The 22,849-nt window shown below is 44.3% G+C and overlaps 1 protein-coding gene across 1 annotated transcript in view; it reads right to left on the bottom strand.

The window, feature by feature from the left end:
- Positions 1-124: 124 nt before the first annotated feature.
- Positions 125-22,849, bottom strand: part of tnxbb (tenascin XBb) — a 51,285-nt gene continuing 28,560 nt past the window's right edge. Inside the window, exons 7-20 of the mRNA XM_085148743.1 lie at positions 17,795-17,948; positions 16,740-17,009; positions 12,402-15,389; positions 10,520-10,642; positions 9,026-9,169; positions 5,433-5,552; positions 5,113-5,262; positions 4,897-5,039; positions 4,004-4,136; positions 3,777-3,928; positions 3,415-3,511; positions 3,021-3,176; positions 1,288-1,451; positions 125-1,073 (exon numbers count right to left, since the gene is read on the bottom strand). Coding sequence (XP_085004869.1) covers positions 975-1,073; positions 1,288-1,451; positions 3,021-3,176; positions 3,415-3,511; positions 3,777-3,928; positions 4,004-4,136; positions 4,897-5,039; positions 5,113-5,262; positions 5,433-5,552; positions 9,026-9,169; positions 10,520-10,642; positions 12,402-15,389; positions 16,740-17,009; positions 17,795-17,948 — 4,893 coding nt within the window. The 3' untranslated portion in view covers positions 125-974. The remainder of the gene's footprint in view (positions 1,074-1,287; positions 1,452-3,020; positions 3,177-3,414; positions 3,512-3,776; positions 3,929-4,003; positions 4,137-4,896; positions 5,040-5,112; positions 5,263-5,432; positions 5,553-9,025; positions 9,170-10,519; positions 10,643-12,401; positions 15,390-16,739; positions 17,010-17,794; positions 17,949-22,849) is intronic.

Here is a 22,849-nt window from a genome sequence, read left to right as displayed (position 1 = left end):
GAATCACTGCGAACAGCTCAAACTGCACTGACATGTTCTTTGTTAATATATTCAACATTTACCACGAGATTAAACAAAAGAAAGAATGATTTCATTCATACTCCAACAGATGAAGCTGCAGCTGTTTAGTTTCACTTGTTTTATTATTGAAGTCATTGTGAGGCTTCATACACAACACAGGGAATAAAACAGATTTGTTAACAGAACGAGAAGGCGACAGAGCACAGACACGACTCTCGTTCACTCACCCGTCTCTGCGGGGCCACAGTGCAGCTGAGGACCCTCACAGAGAGTGAACACCGGGGGGCGCTGCTGAGCTTTAAAGTGGGGCTGCTGCTAAACTTCTAAGGGTCTTAAATCACAAGCAGGACCTGTGCCTGATCACATTTCACTGTGATCTGATCTGAAACACTAAAATGTTTTTTGGATCATTTTGTCCTTGAAAATGTTTTTATTCTTCTTTATTTTTCAAATTTGAGGCACACAGTGATGGAAAAACCAGGGAGTCACTGTGGGCTGCGTTTCTGTGTCGCTCATATCCATCAGATCTGACTGAGCCGAGCACTTACTGTACCGGGAATCTTTCTAAGAGGGTTTGGAGTTATTTTAGCTTGTTTGACTTTTATTTGGTCTGAAAGCCTCGCTGAAGGTTTGCTCGCAGTCTGCTTTGGATCAGGAGCCACGAGGTCCTCTAGTTTGAGACTTCTGATCTCTCAGAGCGTCTGCAGGTGAAACCAGAACTGTCTAACTGGACCCCAGCGGTGATATAAGTTGTGTGAACTGAGCCTTTAAATATGGAGGAAGGCGAAAAGGAGGAGCCTGTACAATCTGCAGTAACATACTGATAACTGACTCTATACAAATCTAACAGGAGCCCGAGCTCCCCGTTTCAATGTGTGTGTTCACACATGTAACACACTGAGCATGTGTGTTTAGCAGTTCATCATCATCATCATCATCAGCCTCTCTCTCGCTCATCCTCGGGACGGAGGCCTGAAGGCTGCCGGTCGCAGCTTCATCTCAGTGAACGGGACAGAAAAGTCTTTTCCTTTCCAGGCGGTCCAGATCACACCCTGAACACACACACACACACACACACACACACACACACACACACACACACACACACACAGACACACACACACACACACACAGACACACACACACAGACACACACACACACACACACACACACGTTTGTTTTTATACTTCAACCAGCTCCATTTCAAAGTTGTAGCAGGTCCTTGAAAATAAGTAAAGTCCGTGCGAGCGACTCGATGACGTTACCTGGTGTTTGGTGTTGATGCCGTAGACGCCGTTGAGGTTTGCCTCGTGGCAGTTCTTGTACCACCAGCCTCCTCGATAAGACAGGGCGCAGCGGGTGATGAAGGGCGCCAGGTCCCGGTCTTTGGTGGAAAAGATCCGGTTGTTGTGGTAACTGAGAGAGTCACCTGAAACGATCACATGGCAGGAAGTTTCCTTATCAACAAATATAATTTTATTTACTTAAATGATTCATTATCTCAGGATCCTGGAGTTTTATTTAGATGACTTAATTCAACCGTTTGTGAATTTTAGTCTTTGTGGAAATAAAACCTCAAACTCGTTTCCCACAACAGGAGAAAATAAGAAACCAGGAGGTGCGATCGAAAAGGTTTGTGTTGGGCACAAGTGCAGCTGTGAGTCAGGCCTCATCACCTCTGATGATACACGACCGTCCAGCAGTTTTCAGCCTGAAGTGTCCCAGACCAAGGAGGCCAGGAGTGCAGGCAGGGGCATGCTTTTAGAGGCCTTGCCCCCCCCAGTCTGGACATTACAGTAGGACAGAGGTGACCTTGGTGTGATGGATTTTTCTGACTGAATGAGACTCAGACACATCAGGATGTTTAGAGCAAACATCTGAACCTGAATCGAGCTCAGCGGTGCTGAAAACTGGGGCGGGTTTTAATAGTCAAGTCAAGTCAAGTCAATTTATAAAGCACATTTAAAGACAACCAAGGCTGACCAAAGTGCTGTACAATAAAATACAAATATAAAATACAATAAAACACAAGTACATAAAACACCTCACTGATAAAACAATAAGTTCTCACCGACGGCACGGACACGGTCGGGGCTGAAAGCCGACAGCTCGCTGATTCTGATCTGTCGGCGGGTCGAGCTTTGTGTTCACGCCCTTTTTGCGCTGATTCTGAAGCTGTTAGTTTGATGTCTCTCCAAACAATATTGACCGAACCAGCAGTAAAAGAAGATCCAAACTAAGCTTCACATAAACATCGTCATGGACTCACTCTGACTTTTACTGTTTTGCTTCCACCACAATAAAATCACACTTCATGCACAGCTCTCTCTCTCTCTCTCTCTCTCTGTACTTCAACAACAGTTTCCCGTCTAAAAATCTATTTTCTGCATTATTCGCTTGCTTGTTACGCACAAATCTACCGTTGTTTACAGGCTGTCAGCCGACGTTTTTTTTCCTTTTACTTACTTCCGAAAAGAAAACCTAATTTCTGCCGTTCAATACTGAACAAATTTAAACTTTTTAAAATTATGCAAAATGCAAAACGCTGTGTCTCTAATAAAACCGCTGTAACTTCAGAGGTTAGTTCATATGTTGATTAATGGTTTTCTTTTGTTTTTGATGTACTGCAGAATATTTTTATAAAATCCAGACCAGGAAAATCACCTTCATGTTTCTGTGTTTTATCTTCAGCTACTTTGACACAAAGGCCTCTGCTGTGATGCTCACACCTTTGATAAAGTCTCGCGTGTGTCAGCTTCCTTTTTATAGATACAAAAATATGTAAATGTACTGATCTGAATTATAATATTTCTGACTGTCTGAGGCAAAATTTCCCAGATTCAAATCGAATCGAATCGAATTTAACTGAATCAAATCGTGGATCAAATCGATTCAGGACCTTGTGAATCGGAATCGAATCGATTCTAGAAATCAGTGACGATACCCAGCCCTACCGAAAACCTTTGATCACGGCTCCTGTTCCAGGTTCCCGTGTTACCTGCGGTGCCGCTGTATCCTCCCACAGTCAGTTTGTAGTATCTCTTGGCCACCTCGAACGTCGAGTACTGAGCGAACGCAGACTCGTCGCCGTCTCGCAGGTCGACCCGCAGGCTCATCCTGCTCATCGCTGTGAGGTTGTGGATACTCGCGAGTCCTGAAGGGGCGAGTTTATCGGGTTTTATTAAAGGAACCAAAATAAACAACAGACATATTGAACAGAAAAATTAGAAAAGGCTGGGATGAGAATGTCTTTGAGCTGTACTCAAATCTGCTGCTCTAACTGCACTCTGTGGAAGCTGCATCTGCCATCCGTGTTTCCAAACATGTTTCCTCACCACACAGAGCCTGGTCCTGTGCAGATTTGTACTCAGATATTAAAAAGCATCTCTCACCGAGCCAAAACTCTCCATTCACGTCCCCGAATCCTTCCACGTACTCGTTCCAGCGTCTGAAGAAATTCTCGGAGCCGTCCTTCCTCCGCTGGAAGACCTGCACACAGGAAACCAAACACCTGAGACCTCAGTGCAGGCGGCGCTGACACGAGGCTGCCTTTGAAAGCGAGCCGGTCTCCATCGAGTCCCGTAAAAAGTTTCCTTCTTTCAAGTTTTACTGTTATTTATTTTTCCTTCCGTCTTTAAAGATCCTTTTAACGTGCTTCATAAATACTGCTGGACTATATTGGAAGTGTTTTATTAGTAATTAAATTAGGCAAACACACGTAAAGTAAAGATGACTCTGTGGTGTGAGTTTATACCGTCCAGCCGCCACCGTCTGTCTCCATGTCGCAGGAAACGGTCACTGGCGTCCCGTGTCTGCCTTGAGGGAAAATCTCTGCCTCGCCTGAAGTCACGATGCCGTTCAGCAGCTCCTGAGAGCAGTCAGTGGGGAACGGGTACCGCAGGGTTCCTGAGGAGAGACGGAGGGTGAGGGTGGGAGGAAACCTCGAACAATAACAGCACTGACGAAGGCTCGAAGAAGTACCGGTGGTGAACTCTGTGGAGATGGCGGACGTGTACTGTCCTCCTCCTTCGGCCCGGAGCTGCAGCGTATACGTGGATCCAGGATGGAGTCTAGTCAGGTTGTACTGCGTTAACGAGCCGTCCACAATGACCTCCTGCCGCCGGGACAAACGGAAATCAGGCCTCACGAATGTCTGAGATATGCACGCTATTATAAACATGTCAGGTCAAAATAAATAGGAACGTCTCATCCACGTTTTCCTTTGACAGTTGGAGAAAAACAACCATCGAATTCAACATCTGCTGATATTCACGAATAAATAAATAATAAAATGAGTCTGAGGTTCTCTTTAAGGTGGTCGCCATGTACACATCTGGACCTCTTTAAGTTTAAACTCTACAAGGAAGCTCTGTGTTCACACATCTGGGAGTTCCCCAGGTGTTCACCACCACCAGCGTCTAGACTCCAGGGTCCTGCTCTAATCCCTATCACTGCTGCGATTCCTTCTAATGATTGATCCTTATACGACTCACTGCACACTGAAGATTCAACAGTTCTTTGGCCATCAACACAATCGTCACTCCACACCTGCCCTGTCTCAGCATGAATCACACATGTACAAGAGTAAGCAGTGTGAACGTCCACAGAGTGACCTAAAAGAAGCAGCTGTGCTGGAAACAGTCCAGATGTGCACACGGTGATGACAAGAGGACTCAGCAAATTTCACAAATATGTTATTCGATTTTCTTTGATTCAAAGAGGCGATGCTAACAAGCCGGACGATTGTGTTATCAGAAGTTAAAACAAAGAAAAATCATAGGAGGAGGCATAAAGAGAACATCAGCCTCGCTTCCTGTCGCGACTTGAACTCGAGTCATTGACTAATCAGGAAATCATTTTTAAAACTTGCTCACCTTCATTTCTTCGTCTTTAGCCTGATAGCTCAGTCTGTAGTTACCAACAGGCTTTGATGGAGGTTTCCATGACAACGTGGCAGTGCGTGGAGTCACGCTGCTCGCCTGGAGGTCTTGCGGGCCTTCCCCAACTTTCCCCGAGCCTGGAGAGGAACACTGATGAGGTTCGTGTTTGTTCAGGTCACAAACCAAACTACAGACAAAGGTGGTGCTGACCGCCGGTGGTGGTGAAGCTGGTGGTGGCCGGCGAGCTCTCCCGGCTGCCCAGCTGGCTGGTTACAGTGACGGTGTAGGTGGTGGATCCCTCCAGACCGCTGAGCTGCTGCTCGGCTGCGTTCCCGGACACCGTGACCTTCACCTCTGAACCTACACAAGCAAACCGCCTCATTCACAACGATGATCAGACTGGACGCTTTAGTCAAACACGTAGGAGTAGCAAAGAGGAGCCGTGGGTGAATTTAAGACACGCAAGAGAAACTGACGTGATGCAGACATGATGTGTTTGCATTAACAGTGAGATGAGACAGCCTGCTCACCTGTGCCCGCGCCGTACACAATGGAATATTTATCAACGGCTGCCAGCGCTGGACGCCACAATAACAAGGCAGTGGAGTCGGTGACGTTTACGGCACGCAGGTGTGTCGGCAGGTCGGGGACTGAGTGACACATAAAGGTAATAATAGTTACGAAAAGAATCATGACCTCCCAAAACAACCTCCCATCTTGACCTCCCATCATGACCTCCCATCTTGACCTCCCATCTTGACCTCCCATCATGACCTCCCATCATGACCTCCCATCATGACCTCCCATTACGACCTCCCATCTTGACCTCCCATCATGACCTCCCATTACGACCTCCCATTACGACCTCCCATCTTGACCTCCCATCATGACCTCCCATCTTGACCTCCCATCATGACCTCCCATTACGACCTCCCATCTTGACCTCCCATCATGACCTCCCATTATGACCTCCCATCTTGACCTCCCATCATGACCTCCCATTACGACCTCCCATCTTGACCTCCCATCACGACCTCCCATCTTGACCTCCCATCATGACCTCCCATTACGACCTCCCATCTTGACCTCCCATTACGACCTCCCATCTTAACTTCCCATCTTGACCTCCCATTACGACCTCCCATCTTGACCTCCCATCTTAACTTCCCATCTTGACCTCCCATTACGACCTCCCATCTTGACCTCCCATCTTAACTTCCCATCTTGACCTCCCATTACGACCTCCCATCTTGACCACCCATTAAGACCTCCCATCATGACCTCCCATTACGACCTCCCATCATGACCTCCCATTACGACCTCCCATCACGACCTCCCATCTTGACCTCCCATCTTTACCTCCCATCATGACCTCCCATTACGACCTCCCATCATGACCTCCCATCTTGACCTGCCATTACGACCTCACATCTTTACCTCCCATTACGACCTCCCATTACGACCTCCCATCTTGACCTGCCATTACGACCTCACATCTTGACCTCCCATTACGACCTCCCATCATGACCTCCCATCAAGACCTCCCATCATGACCTCCCATTACGACCTCCCATCTTGACCTCCCATTACGACCTCCCATCAAGACCTCCCATCTTGACCTCCCATCTTGACCTCCCATCTTGACCTCCCATTACGACCTCCCATCTTGACCTCCCATCATGACCTCCCATCAAGACCTCCCATCATGACCTCCCATTACGACCTCCCATCTTGACCTCCCATTACGACCTCCCATCAAGACCTCCCATCTTGACCTCCCATTACGACCTCCCATCTTGACCTCCCATTACGACCTCCCATCTTGACCTCCCATCATGACCTCCCATCAAGACCTCCCATCATGACCTCCCATCTTGACCTCCCATCATGACCTCCCATCACGACCTCCCATCTTGACCTCCCATCTTGACCTCCCATCTTGACCTCCCATCATGACCTCCCATCATGACCTCCCATCATGACCTCCCATTACGACCTCCCATCTTGACCTCCCATCATGACCTCCCATTACGACCTCCCATTACGACCTCCCATCTTGACCTCCCATCACGACCTCCCATCTTGACCTCCCATCATGACCTCCCATTACGACCTCCCATCTTAACTTCCCATCTTGACCTCCCATTACGACCTCCCATCTTGACCTCCCATCTTAACTTCCCATCTTGACCTCCCATTACGACCTCCCATCTTGACCTCCCATCTTAACTTCCCATCTTGACCTCCCATTACGACCTCCCATCTTGACCACCCATTAAGACCTCCCATCATGACCTCCCATTACGACCTCCCATCATGACCTCCCATTACGACCTCCCATCACGACCTCCCATCTTGACCTCCCATCTTTACCTCCCATCATGACCTCCCATTACGACCTCCCATCATGACCTCCCATCTTGACCTGCCATTACGACCTCACATCTTTACCTCCCATTACGACCTCCCATTACGACCTCCCATCTTGACCTGCCATTACGACCTCACATCTTGACCTCCCATTACGACCTCCCATCATGACCTCCCATCAAGACCTCCCATCATGACCTCCCATTACGACCTCCCATCTTGACCTCCCATTACGACCTCCCATCAAGACCTCCCATCTTGACCTCCCATCTTGACCTCCCATTACGACCTCCCATCTTGACCTCCCATCATGACCTCCCATCAAGACCTCCCATCATGACCTCCCATTACGACCTCCCATCTTGACCTCCCATTACGACCTCCCATCAAGACCTCCCATCTTGACCTCCCATTACGACCTCCCATCTTGACCTCCCATTACGACCTCCCATCTTGACCTCCCATCATGACCTCCCATCAAGACCTCCCATCTTGACCTCCCATCTTGACCTCCCATCTTGACCTCCCATTACGACCTCCCATCTTGACCTCCCATCATGACCTCCCATCAAGACCTCCCATCATGACCTCCCATTACGACCTCCCATCTTGACCTCCCATTACGACCTCCCATCAAGACCTCCCATCTTGACCTCCCATTACGACCTCCCATCTTGACCTCCCATTACGACCTCCCATCTTGACCTCCCATCATGACCTCCCATCAAGACCTCCCATCATGACCTCCCATCTTGACCTCCCATCATGACCTCCCATCACGACCTCCCATCTTGACCTCCCATCTTGACCTCCCATCTTGACCTCCCATCATGACCTCCCATCATGACCTCCCATCATGACCTCCCATTACGACCTCCCATCTTGACCTCCCATCATGACCTCCCATTACGACCTCCCATTACGACCTCCCATCTTGACCTCCCATCACGACCTCCCGTCACGACCTCCCATCTTGACCTCCCATCTTGACCTCCCATCATGACCTCCCATCACGACCTCCCATTACGACCTCCCATCATGACCTCCCGTCACGACCTCCCATCTTGACCTCCCGCTCCACAATTATAACAGCAACATTTCAGCTATATCGGTTCAACTTGAAGTTTAGTGCAGTAAACATCACGACCACGGTGAAGAAAGTAAAATGCCAGTTAACCAACTAACAATTAAAATAAATCTGTATTGTAATATTGACGTTTTTACTCTATATTCATGATTTAAAAGCCTAAAAGTAAAAGTGAAATGAATATTTCTATTATTCTCCTGAAGTTTCTCTCTCAGTTTTCCACTCCAGAGGACACACGCCCCAGTCTGATAACCACCAAATACATGTAGACTGATCACCAGTGAAATATGCAAAGATGAGAAAAAAGCAGTCCAGTTTCCCCGTGAGACTCTGTGTTTAGGATGGGAATCATCTGAACTGCCTTCTCTGCTCTTTTGAAATAACACAGACGACTGGAATAAATCCAGCATGAGTCTCCTCAGACGAAGCCTAAAAACTGTACAGATCATTTTCAGGTCAGCACCTGCTGCAAACACTACCAACCAACAGTTCTCATATAGAAGGAAAAACATGTAAAATTAATTGTTTTTAGTTCTTCAGTGTAAAAAAAAGCACAAAAAATGGGAAACATGAAACTGTTTAAAGAAACCATGTGTGGATTCAATTATGAATTTTTGCAACAGTGTGTCATTTCAGGCTGAGATAAACAAACAGCGCGTGACTCACGCGTCATGACAAAGTCTTTCACTGGATCGCTCTCGTCCAGTCCGAGGGTGGAGATGACGGTGACCTCATAAGAAGAACCAGGTGAGAGCTTGGATAAACCCACGGTGGAGTCCTTTGAGTCCAGAGACACCGACACCGGCTCGCCTGCATGCAGAAACACAGGATTAGTTATTTATTCATGTAATCCTAATAGACGTGAATTTGCACCGACGTTTTCAAACTCGTTTGCATATAATAAAAAGTCATATATTATTCAATATTTTTTATTTTCCATAAAGTCTTGCACCAAATCATCAGTCGCCTCAAGGTAGGGCTGCCACAAACGATTATTTTGAGAGTCGACTAATCAGATCATCATCCATTGGACGTAAAACTTACATCTTATTGCACCAGTAGCATCTGCTCTTATATAACTATCATTAGCTTACAGCTTTAAGTGTTTAAGGTATGTGCTAACTAAAAATAAAGACAAGATGATAGTTTATTAAATTTTAATGAAATTTGCTTTCGGTGAAGTTTAATAAACTCCTTGCTATCTAAAATATAACAGGACACCGGAGTAAATTCTTGAGCATCTCACACTTCTGATAATCAGCTGTCTGCTTGACGTTTATTCAGCTGTGTAAAAACTATAACTTTAATCTCAGCCAAACCGATTTACTCAGGAACAAATAAAATACTAAAAAAAGCCAAACAATAACATTTTTAAGTTATCTAAGTGACTTATATATATTTAACCTGAGCAGCGAAAGACGGTGGTGGGTTTGAAAACGATTAGCCGGGAGTCCGGTGTTCTCACGGCTCTAGAGAGCCTTGCCGGCTAGCTATCGAGCTAGTGGCTAACAGACGTCTCCGAAAACGTCGGAGCGCTTTTGAAAATATGTGGTGTCTTGATAAACTGAGCAGATATTTGAGGTTTACACAGCTACATTCTCGCCTGAAAACATGTTAAACGCTTATTTTGTGACCCAGAAAGAATAATAAGAGTAATATTAAAACGAACTAGCTGCTGCCATTGTTGGAAACTGAGCTGGGCTGCGCTATGAATTCTGGGACACAGCTTCTTCTTCTTCTTCGGGGTTTAACGGCAGCTGGCATCCTTGTACATGCAGTGCTGCCATCTTCTGTTTCAGTCCGTTATTACACTCTTAAATCCTACTACTTATTCCTGCGTCTTTTGGGATCTTACAAAGCTTCAAACGACGCGTCGACTATTAAATCAGTCGTCGACGATTTTGATAGTCGACGTAATCGTGACTAGTCGAGTAATCGTGGCAGCCCTACCTCAAGGTGCTTTGTATTGTACAGCAAGGATCTAACAATCATACAGAGAAAACAATGTTATTGAACTGAACCAAACCTCTGATGGAACAGACGTCTTTACTCATCAGCTGTGACCTCGCTCCCTGATCTAGAAACTGGACATGACCTTTGCTTACGTAAATATTCACTAGCCAATAAGAAATGAAGCACGATAGGAATCCAAGCTCTCACCATCCTCTGCATGGGTATATGTGACTTTGAAACCGCTGACGTTTCTCTTTGGTTTGGTCCACGACACCGTCACAGAGTTTTCTGTCACCTTACTGAAGACTATGTTAGAGGGAGGCTCGGGTCCTAGAGGGCAGATCGAATATAACGAGAGAGGGGGGTAAACGAAAGGCAAGAAGGGAAGTGGAGGGAAAAAAATCAATAAAAGACAAAAACAAGCAGCAGAAATACAAAAATTCCACAAAGAGAAAGAAAAAAATAATAACTGGGTTTGTGAAAAACACTGAAGTAGAGTGAAAAGAGTCAGGAGTGAAAACAGTGTGCACAGTATTATTTATTCATCCACACATTTGCTATTAGTGCTCCAATAGTTTTCTGTGTATATATGTACAATGCAAACATATATACAGTATACAAATCATATACAGACATATAAAGTAACAATTAAATGCAGATGGCTCCTGGGCAAAGGAGGGAGTGACGACATTTTAATACAGCAGTTAGCTGCTCGGTCTCACCTGAAAATAAAAGGCATGGCAGGAATAAAGGACGTTAAAACAAAGGAAGATAAAGAGACCACTTGACAAGATTATTCAGAGTGAATGAACACAAACACATTAAGATATTAATTTAACTGTTTAGAGCTGGAAGTGAGAACCAGGAAACGATCGGGAGAAGTTAAAATCAGGACTCGGTATCACTCAATAATTTATATTTGTTTTATTTTTTGCAAGACTTAAAATGTATATTACAAAAGAGAATTAGACTATTCTTTGTAATAAAATCTATGTTGTACTGTATAATACTGACAGTATGCATCAGTACTGTACAGCGCTGATTTAACTGTAAAATGTTCACATTTACAGATTTACTAACTGATTTACTTTTTCGTTTTTAAATGCGAAAAGTTAAAACAGACCGAAAGTAGAGAGACCAGCCGTGGTCTTACCCTGGTTTGGGAGTGAGGTGAAGAGGTGTCAGTGATGGCTGTTAGCTTACCCTGAGTGAGAAAAAACCAGAGTAGCAGTGAATGAATAGAGTTATGTTGTTACTGATGTCTTTGATGTCAACTTAGTTGATCAACTAGTTTGTATCAACAGTGGAGTTCCCCTAGGCTCAATCCTGGGTCCTCTAATCATGCACAACAGAGTTGGAATGCTGTTTGGTTTCTTGTACATAAAATCTTCCCTAAATGTTTGTACAAAGAAAAAACAAAGATTCTCCCTTTTTTGTTTTTTGTAAAGAATTGGTAAATTTTCTGCATGTGGCAGTCTGGTAAGTTCTGCAGGTTATTTGTTAACCAAGTTAGGCCAGTACAAACTAAGAAGACTATCTGGCAAACGGCTTGGTAAACCCACATCTGAGGGTTGACATCAAATAACTGGATGTGTCTTTTATGGTGGAGAGGGTGTTGATCTTTATAATGCCATGAATATGAGTATTTGTCATATTCACGAGAGCTGAAGAATGACTGCACAAATATAATATGAACAGAAAACACAAGTTCATGAGTTTTTTTCAAAATCAGTATGTGTTAATAAGAAAGTGAGTTATACTGAACCACTGTTTGAATGACAAACACAAAGTGTGGAACTGTAAATCACAAGCTTACAGTCTTCAAGAGCGCCACAGCATCCGAGCTCTTGAAACCACAATGGAGGAAGCATTTAGTGGGTAAGCACACATTTCTAGTCACATTTAAGACGAGTGATTATTAGTTATTAGCATTTGCATGAACAGTCTTCTGAATGATCCAAGAGTGACGCGGGTACAAGATCAAAAAGAAAGAATCGAGCCGTCTGAACGAGAGTTGACAACACTGACAGTAATTTTGAAGCATTGCACAGTAGAAATTCATCTTTTCTACTGTTACAATAGCTTGTACCTGTACTGATGACAAGCTTGTGCAGTCTGGACAGAACGCCAGGGCCCTTTCCCAGTAAGGTCAAGGTGTACTCAGGCTGTGGGGGCAGATCCTCAAACCGGAAGGACCGAGCTGAACCAGGAAGGACTTTTTTGAAGGTTTTTTCATTTTCTGTTGGTTTTACTATTGTTTTGCTTTGGATTCTTGGGGCATGAGTTACAAGGCTTTCAGACACTCTGTTCTCATCTTCACTACCTACATTTTGGGAAATGGTGTCCCTGTTAGGCGTGAGATTCTTCTTCTCTTCTTCCCTGCCTCCCTCTTTGCCAGAATCTTGGTGGTCATGCTCTTCTTCTTTTGGCTCTGTGTCCTCCTCTTTTCCGTCTTCTTTTCTCGTCACAACAAAGTTTTTGTACTTGCCTTCAGGTGAGTCCCATATCAATGTGAATCCATCAGTGGTCTGGTTTATGACTTTCACAAAGTCCAAAGGTTCCCTTAAGACTCCAGTCGAAGAAAGATCTGACGTAGGATTTGTCTGCTTAGTTTTACTTTCAAATGTTTGTGGGTTCTCACTCTTTTGGCTACCCCCGGTGTAGTGTCTAATGTGGGTGTGATGCTGTGCTGGAACAGTTTTTGCTGATGGTTGTCTTATTGGAAATGTGACTGAGCTGGAGGGTCTTGAATTTGGGAAATGTTGTTTTGTTGGTCTGCCTTGAATTCCAGTCCCATTGCTTTTGCCAGGATTTCCGCTGCCATTTATATCTTGCAGCTTTGAATCAGTACTGCTAATATCTTCTTCTCTCCCCACAGCTCTGTCTCCAGTTCCTGGATTCTCAGTCTGTGATCGGACATTGGTTTGACCATCTATCTGGCCAGCTGCAGTATCTTGATCTCCTTCTCTAATTGGAATTTGATGCGTAGGGTGTTGGACATTCTGGCGAGTTAATATGCTTCCCAGTTGGCTAGTTTGATTTCCAGTGCTGCCTGCATTTACATCTTTGTTTGGGAAATACTTGCGAGGAGGATAGTTATACGGACGTTGAGGTATTCTTTGGGTTCCGTTTTTTAAACGTCTATCATATAGTTGGCGAGAGAAATAGCCCAGTTTGGTATTTGGGCGATGGGAGGAAGACATTCCTCTTCCTCTGAGTGTCCGATTAAACTCAGTGGCTGAACTTGTGGAGGAGATTCTTGTCCCAAGTCCACCATCATCTCTCACAGGCCCTTTGGGAAGAGATGGGCCTGACGTAGCTGTTAACTCATTGGGAACCACCTGCTCTTTGCGTGGCTCTGTTTCACGGTTCAAAGGTCCAATACGACGAGTTTGATTCTGAAAAGGTCCCCCTTTTAGAAAACGGCAATTCTCGAATGGAGGACAGCGATTTGCTATCCTTTGTCTTTCTATCTGCACATTTTTTTGGTTTTGCTCAACTCCAGATAAGTCAGGTGTAGCTGTCCCATTTTTTAACCCAGTTGTATCCTTCACTGGTACACTTGCCTTAACAGAGGATGATTCCTCAGAAGCAGATATAGATGGTAAAGACAACAGTTCGCTCGTCGGCCGATGTTTGTTCTCTGCTGTCATTTCAGGACTAAGGTTTATACGATGGGAGGGGAGACGGAATCTAGAATTTATATGGGTTTTGTTCTGAAAAGGACCAAACTTTGTGTATGGACGGCGTCTGATTCCATATTTAGGAGTGTTCATGCGAGGTACCCCACCTTCAGGTGGTGGTTTTCTGTTTGTGGGTGGTGCAGGCGCAGAGATACTTCTGCTGCTTTCACTTAGCTCATTGCTTGAATGTGAATCAAATTGATCAGATCTGGAAGGGGATGATGATGTTGTTGGAAGGGACAATGATGTGGATGGAGGTGGTGACAGTAAAGATGAAGGTGACGATGGAATTAAATACATCTGCGAGGACGATGATCCTGCTGTTGATCCATCGGAGCCAGGTGAAGGTGGGGATGGTGAGGATAAAGGTGATGGTGGTGCAGCTGGAGAGTGTGATGTCCTTGAGGCTGATGAAAGCGATGATGATTGTGACTCTGATGATGTTGAAGAGGACGAGAGCGATGGCAGTGGCTTCAGTCCTCTCAAAATCTGTTTCCCAATTATGTCTGCATTGACTGAGAGGTTTGATGATTTTGACAGGTGAACAGAAAATGTTGAGATGTTCATACTATCAAAAGTGTCCTTCAAAAGTTTATGTAAAGGATCTGGTTTATAATCAAGGTCTGGCTCTGCAGAAGGCGGTGAACCCAGGTCTGGACTTTTCTCTACCATGCCAGCATGCTCAGCCCCCCTACACCCATCGCCTCTATCTTTTAAGGGGAGTCTCAAATGTGTCACTTTGATTTTATTTATACATTTCTTCTCTTGGCTTTGAATGGTCCCACTTGGTTCTGGAGAAACGAGACCAGTGTCATTTCCATGGCCTGCAATGCCAACATGCGGTGGCCCTTTTAAGTCAACAGCAGCCGCTGATTCCTCTGAGCTACTTTGGATCTTTGTTTCTGAATCTGTTCCAGGCAGCGTAGCTTTATTTTTATCAACTCTGTCAGAGCTGGATGCCTCTACACTTGGGTCTGACACAGACTGTCTGATGATGGGGACACCTGGTTTAAGGTTTTTCTTCTCCAAGACTTTTTTAAAAGGTCTCCTTCTGGGCACAACTCTTGTTGCATTGAAATGCAGTTGCTTCCTTGGCAATATGGACCTTCCAATGGGTTTGGGGCTGGTGCCATTTACTGAAAACATTTTATTGACCAGAGGTTTAGTTCTGGCAATTATTATAGGAGTTGAGGAGTCTTTGTCCTGGACATCAGAGTTAGCCTTGCTCACATCTTCTGTCTTCTCACGCTGGTCAAATATTTGTCCCTCAGCTGATGGGTTCAAGTCTTGGTGTATGCTGCTAACATCTTGGTTAGGTGCTAGGGAGGCCTGGGTAGTCAAAGTGGACTCTTTGGAAATATATGGAGGGGAAGCTGCCGTGGGAAATATCTTTCCTAAGGATGTAAAGGGAGTGAGCATTTGGATTAAGTGTTAAGATCATCATAATATGCCCTTAATACTGAAGAAGTCACACCTAACAAAGAAAGAAAAGCAGGGTTGTTAGTTATTATTGTTCCTTTAAGGAAACCTGATTTACAACAGTTTGCCCGAGCAAACCATAACTCAGGTCAGCAGCATCCATGTTCAACCTGCAAGGAGAATATCATAATGTCATTATTGTTTTCCTCGGACAAACCTGTTTGTGTCACTGTTGAGAAAGAAATATAACGACTGAGGTTAGAGGCAGATAAAAGTATGTTTTCTCCTTGAGGGTCGGGGGAGGACATCGACTAACGTGTTTTATATGACGTAATTCATTGACTGATGAGGTGTCGGAACACAAAGGCTCACTTAGCCGAACAAAAGCTGTTATGGCCCGAGCATAGCCTGGAAAAGACATGTTTGAACAACTCCGACCTGGATTTCTTCCTTTTGTTTCTCTCTCTTATCAGATTTCTAACTTTTTACTCAGCTGTGAGTCATTTTAGACTAACTTTGGGGTGATAACTAACCAGAGGCTCTTATTAAAGCCAGACGTAACAAAGGTTAGTGAAGTTCTGCTGTGAAGCCTCAAGGTGAGGATTTTATGTTGGGTTTTTGTGAACATACAGCACAAACGGTGAACACTCGTATGGATGCACAGAGTCAAACGTGGTCATGCATGTTCTGCTTTAGCTTGTTTTTTGACTGTAAAGTTGCAAACATCAAACTGCACTTTATTAAATTAATCAATCAGGCCAAAGTATCATTTTCTGAGACTTTAACCTGACTTACTTTTCTTAAACTATCGGAGAATCCTCCGTTTGTCCTGTAGAAAGCTGTAAGGTAGCTCTGCATTTACTGTTCAGACCACAAACCTGATATATACACTTCATAGTTCTAACTATGTAACCTTCAGTGCAGTAAAAGCTGAGTTCCTCGAACATCCATGTGAACTGGACCTCTCGACTGCTGTTGGAGCATTTTTAATGCAATTATCTGATAAATATGTTTGGCTTACTGTGAAACTGTACTAAACATTGGAATTGCTATTAAATGTAGTAGTCGACCAGCCAAGAATTTAATTCCTTTTATGTCATTTTTTAGCTCATTAGCACTAATTAGCAAGTATCTGACAGTTTATGGATGCAGCTTACAAACAAAGCTAGTGAGCATTAGCTAAATATGATTTAAATAAGGTCACTTCTGACATCTAAAGGTGAGGCTATCTCCATTATCTACATACAGTCAATGGCGTGAGCTAAGAAAAATGATTTCCAGGACGTTAACCTGAGTGGAAGCAAGCTGTGATTGGCTCTACTCACCAGGGACGACCTGGGTGGTCTCTGGAGCGCTCCTGCTCGTGTCTTTCTCTGCCACGAGCAGGATGTCATACAAACGCCCGGCCTCCAGCTGCTGGATCTGTGCGGAGTTCTGGTCAGCTGGGATGGTCATTTCTTGACTCCTCCCCGCTCCATCATTTGGCGCTATGGTGAGACGGTACCTGTCAATCTCCCCCACCGTCGGCTCCCATTGGACTACCGCAGACGTGGACGACATCTTGACAACTCTGAGGTTGGTGGGACCAGAAATGACTGAAGGTGAAGAAAACAAAGAAAGTCCAGCACACTCCAGGTGAATGTTTTCTTCCAGGTAACATGAAGCCGTCTACCTTTTCCTGTTTACCCCCCTGACTTGGAGCGACACATTTCCACTCGGTTTTTGCCTTTTCTACACTCCTGCAGACTGAATCGTCCGCTTCATCGCCAGCCACCGGGCAGCTTCTCTGCAGCTGCCACAGATTACATCTCTCACAGGAAGGGCAGCGAGAGTGAAATGTTTAAATTCCCGCTGCCAGTTTGGTGATTTGAGCCGCTCTCAAGTGCCAGTATGCTAGTCAGAGGCTCCTTTCTCTAGCTTCAGGCTCTTTCATGAAGCAGGACCAGCGTACAGTTGCAGGCATAAGCGTGTGCCGCGTTTTCTTTCTGGTTCAGGTATCAGAGTTGAAGAACATGCCTTTTGTCAGGACATCTGCACACAGTGTGTATTTGGGGAATACTTGATGTTCTCAGAATTGTTACAACACAAAACTTGACGTGATAAAATGTAGCTACACCCATCACACCTCCTAAACACCATCACAGTATAACTCCTGTAAACCAGCCAAAGAACTACTAAGGAGGATAATTCAGTGCAGAGTGGCTACGAAGTATACAAGTTATTCAAATTCAGTGTAGTCTGTATGACTTTCCTCATTTTTAATGGTTATCTAAGTGTTAAAATCATTTCCATGTGCGGAGGGTGGAAGTGATTGTGGCTTCGATTTAATAAGAAGAGAAAAGCAGAGGAGTTTCTGACAAAGAAGTGAACAAAACCTCACGTGTCATGAATTCAGCGGTGCTCTCGCCTCCTCTCCTGCCATCGATCTCTCCCACGATGCCGACTCTGTAATCCTGACCGGCCGCCAGGCCCGTCTGGGTGTAGGTGGTCAGGCCGCCTTCCACCTGCGCAGTTATCTGCTGGTCGCTCTCCTTCTGTCGGGTCAGGACAGACAGAGAACAGTCAGAACTTCCACAGACACGCTGTCAGATGCTTTAGGTGTTCATCTGTCAGTAACTAATTACTGATTACTTCCCCAAAAAAGTAATCCCGTTACTTTACTGATTACTTATTTCCAAAAGTAATTAATTACTTAGTTACTTAGTTACTTTTTAAAAACACGATTTACAACCTGAATAGGTGATAAAGTGATAGATCTTTCAGCCCAATTCTACTTTTTCTGCATAATCATCATACAAAATGTAATCAAATGGAAAAGTCTCTTTTTAAAACTTGTTTTATTAGTTTTAATCTTTTAACTTTATGCATCAAGCAAAAATTTAATTATCTGCAACATTCTCTGACTGGAAGAAATTAGTTTAACATTTAAACCTATTTTCTGCACATTCCAGCACATAAAATAAAATATTTTGTGTGTTTACACTCAGTCTTTCAAATAGATGCAAGTAAAACACAGCAGAAAATAAATAAAGTCAAAGACTAGCGGTCCTGTTGCTCTATTTTCACCTGTAAAGCAGGAGTGGGGTAGGCGGAGGGTTACCCTGGTGCAGGTGTGCCGCGGTCAGTGGAAGAATCCGCGAGTTTCTCTGTGAGTTTCCCATTACGTCGTAGCTACTCGGTGCTTGTTTGGAAGTTTAGGGGTTTTTTCGCTGTAAAAAGAAGTTTTCTTCCCACGCACAACGGACACTAATGTTTTTGTCACTTTTTATAGAATCAAACTCAAAGTAAGGTCAGTACTTCCACGCTTTAAACGCTGCACGCTCATACTCTCTCTGCACTCGATATATGATCCATTGTTGATCTGCACACAGCTGTTGTCACGAACGTCGCACTCGCTTACGTCACTGTCATGAGACACTCTCGCAAAAAATCACGGTTTTAGTAACGCAGTAACGCAGCGTTCCTACGGGAAAGTAACGGTAATCTAATTACTGTTTTTGCAATAGTAATCCCTTACTTTACTCATTACTTGAAAAAAGTAATCGGATTACAGTAACGCGTTACTGCCCATCTCTGCTCGTCACTGAGCACAGAGGTCTGCTGCACATGGAAGGCGGGGATGTACCCGAAAAGACCCAAATAATGCAAGTGGAAATAATCTTCTTTTGAAAATAGTGGCCTGACTGAAGCAAGGTAGGTGGACAGCCGTACGGCGTCTGGCCCACGTAACAGTTGGCACTGCTGTAACTGAACCCAAAGTGGCTTAAGCTATTGGAGTGATGATGATGATGATGGTGGGAGAGCCTGAGTGGAAACCCCACTCTGTCTGTGGGGCTTCCACAATCAAACTTTACTGAAGCAAATGAGAAACAATCAGGAAGCAAATCAGTGACATCGCCGCACATCTGGAAACTGCTGTTTGTGGTTTGTGCAGCATGTCAGGCTCATTCAGGGGAAACTAACCCTGAGGTTGACCTCTAACCCTAAACTAGTGGGAAGGACACAACGTAAAGTCTCTGATGTACGAAAAACACAGAAGGAAACACATCGCTTAACTTTGATCAGCGGCGTCCGTCACCTGTGGACATATCTGCCCCTCCCACTCGTGTGCAACCTTATCATAGTAGGAGAATGAGGTTTATGATTTGGAAGAAATTCAAAGAGCAGATTGTTTGAAAGAGATTCATGAATATTTCCTCTCTGAGGGTCGTTTCTCATCCAACCGTCATCATAAGGCAGAATTATCATCATAATCAGAATCATAGGGCAGAATTAGAGTCAGCATCAGCGGGGTCTTCGGTTCATGGAGGGATCTCAGTGTTAGCTAATACAACAGTTAATATAGAAGCCGCTACGATAGCAGGCAAGCTAGGTTAACTGATGTCACATCTACTGTTAGTGAATCATGAGTTTAAATGGTTGTTGGTTAGTTTGCCAAACTGGTTCACCAGCTAAAGATAATTACTTTTTTATCATGTCAAAAAGTTGATTGATCTCAGCCAACCAAGGTAAGGTGGTTACACAGTACTAAGTAAAAGCAATGCTATAGAGGTGTCGTTAGCGCCCTCTGCTAACTTGGTCACACCAATCATAACATTAACATCATGCTGTAACTGGGGGCAGATAAAGTTCCTGTTCCTGCTTCACCTTCTGGGCTGAAGCTCGTCTAACAAAGACACTTCAGTCTCAGCGGCTGCAGGATTTCAGACGACCCTTTGAAAACCTTTAGGTGACGTCAGCGCGGTGATAAGAAACGCATCAGTCCACAGCTCAGAGGGAAATACCCCAAATTAAGACGTCATTCCCATAATTTCCGTCTTTCATCTTTTCTAATTCAGGCTCTTCAGAGAGAATCGAGTCTCTTTGTGTGTCGGAGCCTCAAACTGCCCTCCAATTAAAGGCTGCTGGACTTTTAATGCCTGGATACTGTGTTGTAAAGTAAATGCACCACAGCTGGTTGCCATGCTGGTCTCTATGGTGACTTCCTGGCGACGGAGCTCCAGAGGTCATTCTGGATCTGCGTCCTCGATCCAAACACGACATCATTAAAACGGAGGCAACAAGTTCACGCCTAAAACCAGGCCGAGGCTGCGTGGCGTCGCCACGGTGACTAAACCAGCCGCACAGCGACTCTGCTTCTTTACGATTTTATGGTTTTCTCCGATATAAAAATACATCTTTGCGCTGTCCTTTCTCCGCCTGGTGTGTCGACGAAGCCTGAACTTTGTTCCCATTTAAGTCCCAGAAGAAGAAAAACCTCAGCATCAGTCAGGAAGCAGAATCTCAGCAGGTCAAAATGAGCTCGCCATGCACGGCTTTTTTAAACTAACCGTCAGAAATATTTTCCTCATTTATTAAAACGTTATTCCAGACAGGAAGTTCAGCCTGGCAGATCAGCTGATTCGAGTGTGAACAGCTTGTTTATGTTTTCTACTAAAAACAATCCTTGTTTCTATTTTTCTAACATGTTTGATAAAGTAAAACTGTTCACACACACACACACACACACACACACACACACACACACACACGCACACACACAGCTGTGGATGGGGAGTTCCTGTGAAACTGAGCTGATTTATTCTGTTTCAGTTTCTATGATTCATCCACAGAAACCTAAAACACCAGAAGCTGCATTTTGGCTCTAGTTGAACTTCATGCAGATAAGCAGTCAGAGATCCCAGCTGGGCAGCGCTGCTGGTTGTACTGGTGACTGACTCATACTTCTCGGACGTGAGGTCACTTCTTGCCACTTGAACGGTCGTCTTGGACTCACAGACTGTTTTATCCTCACAAATGACATAAAAGACAGTAAATATGACTTATGACTTGCTTTATTTACTGAGTCTCATATCTAAACACACACACACACACACACACACACACACACACACACACACACACACACACACACACAGCTGTGGATGGGGAGTTCCTGTGAAACTGAGCTGATTTATTCAGTTTCTATGATTCATCCACAGAAACCTAAAACACCACAAGCTGCATTTTGGCTCTAATTGAACTGCAGATAAGCAGCCAGAGATCCCAGCTGGGCAGCACTGCTGGTTGTACTGGTGACCAGAGATGGGAAGAAAAAAGTAATCGGATTACAAGTAACGCGTTACTGTAATCTGATTATTTTTTTCTAGTAACGAGTAAAGTAAGGGATTACTATTGCAAAAACGGTAATTAGATTACTGTTACTTTCCCGTAGGAACGCTGTGTTACTGCGTTACTAAAACCGTGATTTTTTTTTGCGAGAATGTCTCATGACAGTGACGTAAGCGAGTGCGACGTTCGTGACAACAGCTGTGTGCAGATCAACAATGGATCATATATCGAGTGCAGAGAGAGTATGAGCGTGCAGCGTTTAAAGCGTGGAAGTACTGACCTTACTTTGAGTTTGAGTCCATAAAAAGTGACAAAAACATTAGTGTCCGTTGTGCGTGGGAAGAAAACTTCTTTTTACAGCGAAAAAACCCCTAAACTTCCAAACAAGCACCGAGTAGCTACGACGTAATGGGAAACTCACAGAGAAACTCGCGGATTCTTCCACTGACCGCTGCACACCTGCACCAGGGTAACCCTCCGCCTACCCCACTCCTGCTTTACAGGTGAAAATAGAGCAACAGGACCGCTAGTCTTTGACTTTATTTATTTTCTGCTGTGTTTTACTTGCATCTATTTGAAAGACTGAGTGTAAACACAAAAAATATTTTATTTTATGTGCTGGAATGTGCAGAAAATAGGTTTAAATATTAAACTAATTTCTTCCAGTCAGAGAATGTTGCAGATAATTAAACGTTTGCTTGATGCATAAAGTTAAAAGATTAAAACTAATAAAACAAGTTTTAAAAAGAGACTTTTCCATTTGATTACATTTTGTATGATGATTATGCAGAAAAAGTAGAATTGGGCTGAAAGATCTATCACTTTATCACCTATTCAGGTTGTAAATCGTGTTTTTAAAAAGTAACTAAGTAATTAATTACTTTTGAAAATAAGTAATCAGTAAAGTAACGGGATTACTTTTTGGGGGAAGTAATCAGTAATTAGTTACTGATTACTTTTTTCAAGTAACTTGACCAACACTGCTGGTGACTGACTCATACTTCCCTCAGACGTGAGGTCACTTCTTGCCACTTGAATGGTCGTCTTGGACTCACAGACTGTTTTATCCGCACAAACGACATAAAAGACAGTAAATATGACTTTGCTTTATTTACTGAGTCTCATATCTAAACTGTAAAAAACAACTGCTGCTAACGTTGAGCTGCACCTACGACGAGTTAAAGGGGGAAACTTTACACCCCGGCCTGGATTCGTGTCCATCTTCAGCACTGACACTGTTTGGTTAGCTCAGTGCAGATTTTCCTCGAGGCTGTTCAGGTTTGTTTTGCTGCCACAGAGGAAATCAATGACTGAAAATGAGTTT

This window comes from Neolamprologus multifasciatus, chromosome 22, assembly GCF_963576455.1.
Source record: "Neolamprologus multifasciatus chromosome 22, fNeoMul1.2, whole genome shotgun sequence".
Taxonomy (NCBI): Eukaryota; Metazoa; Chordata; class Actinopteri; order Cichliformes; family Cichlidae; genus Neolamprologus; species Neolamprologus multifasciatus.
This window is presented reverse-complemented; position numbering and strand designations above follow the sequence as displayed.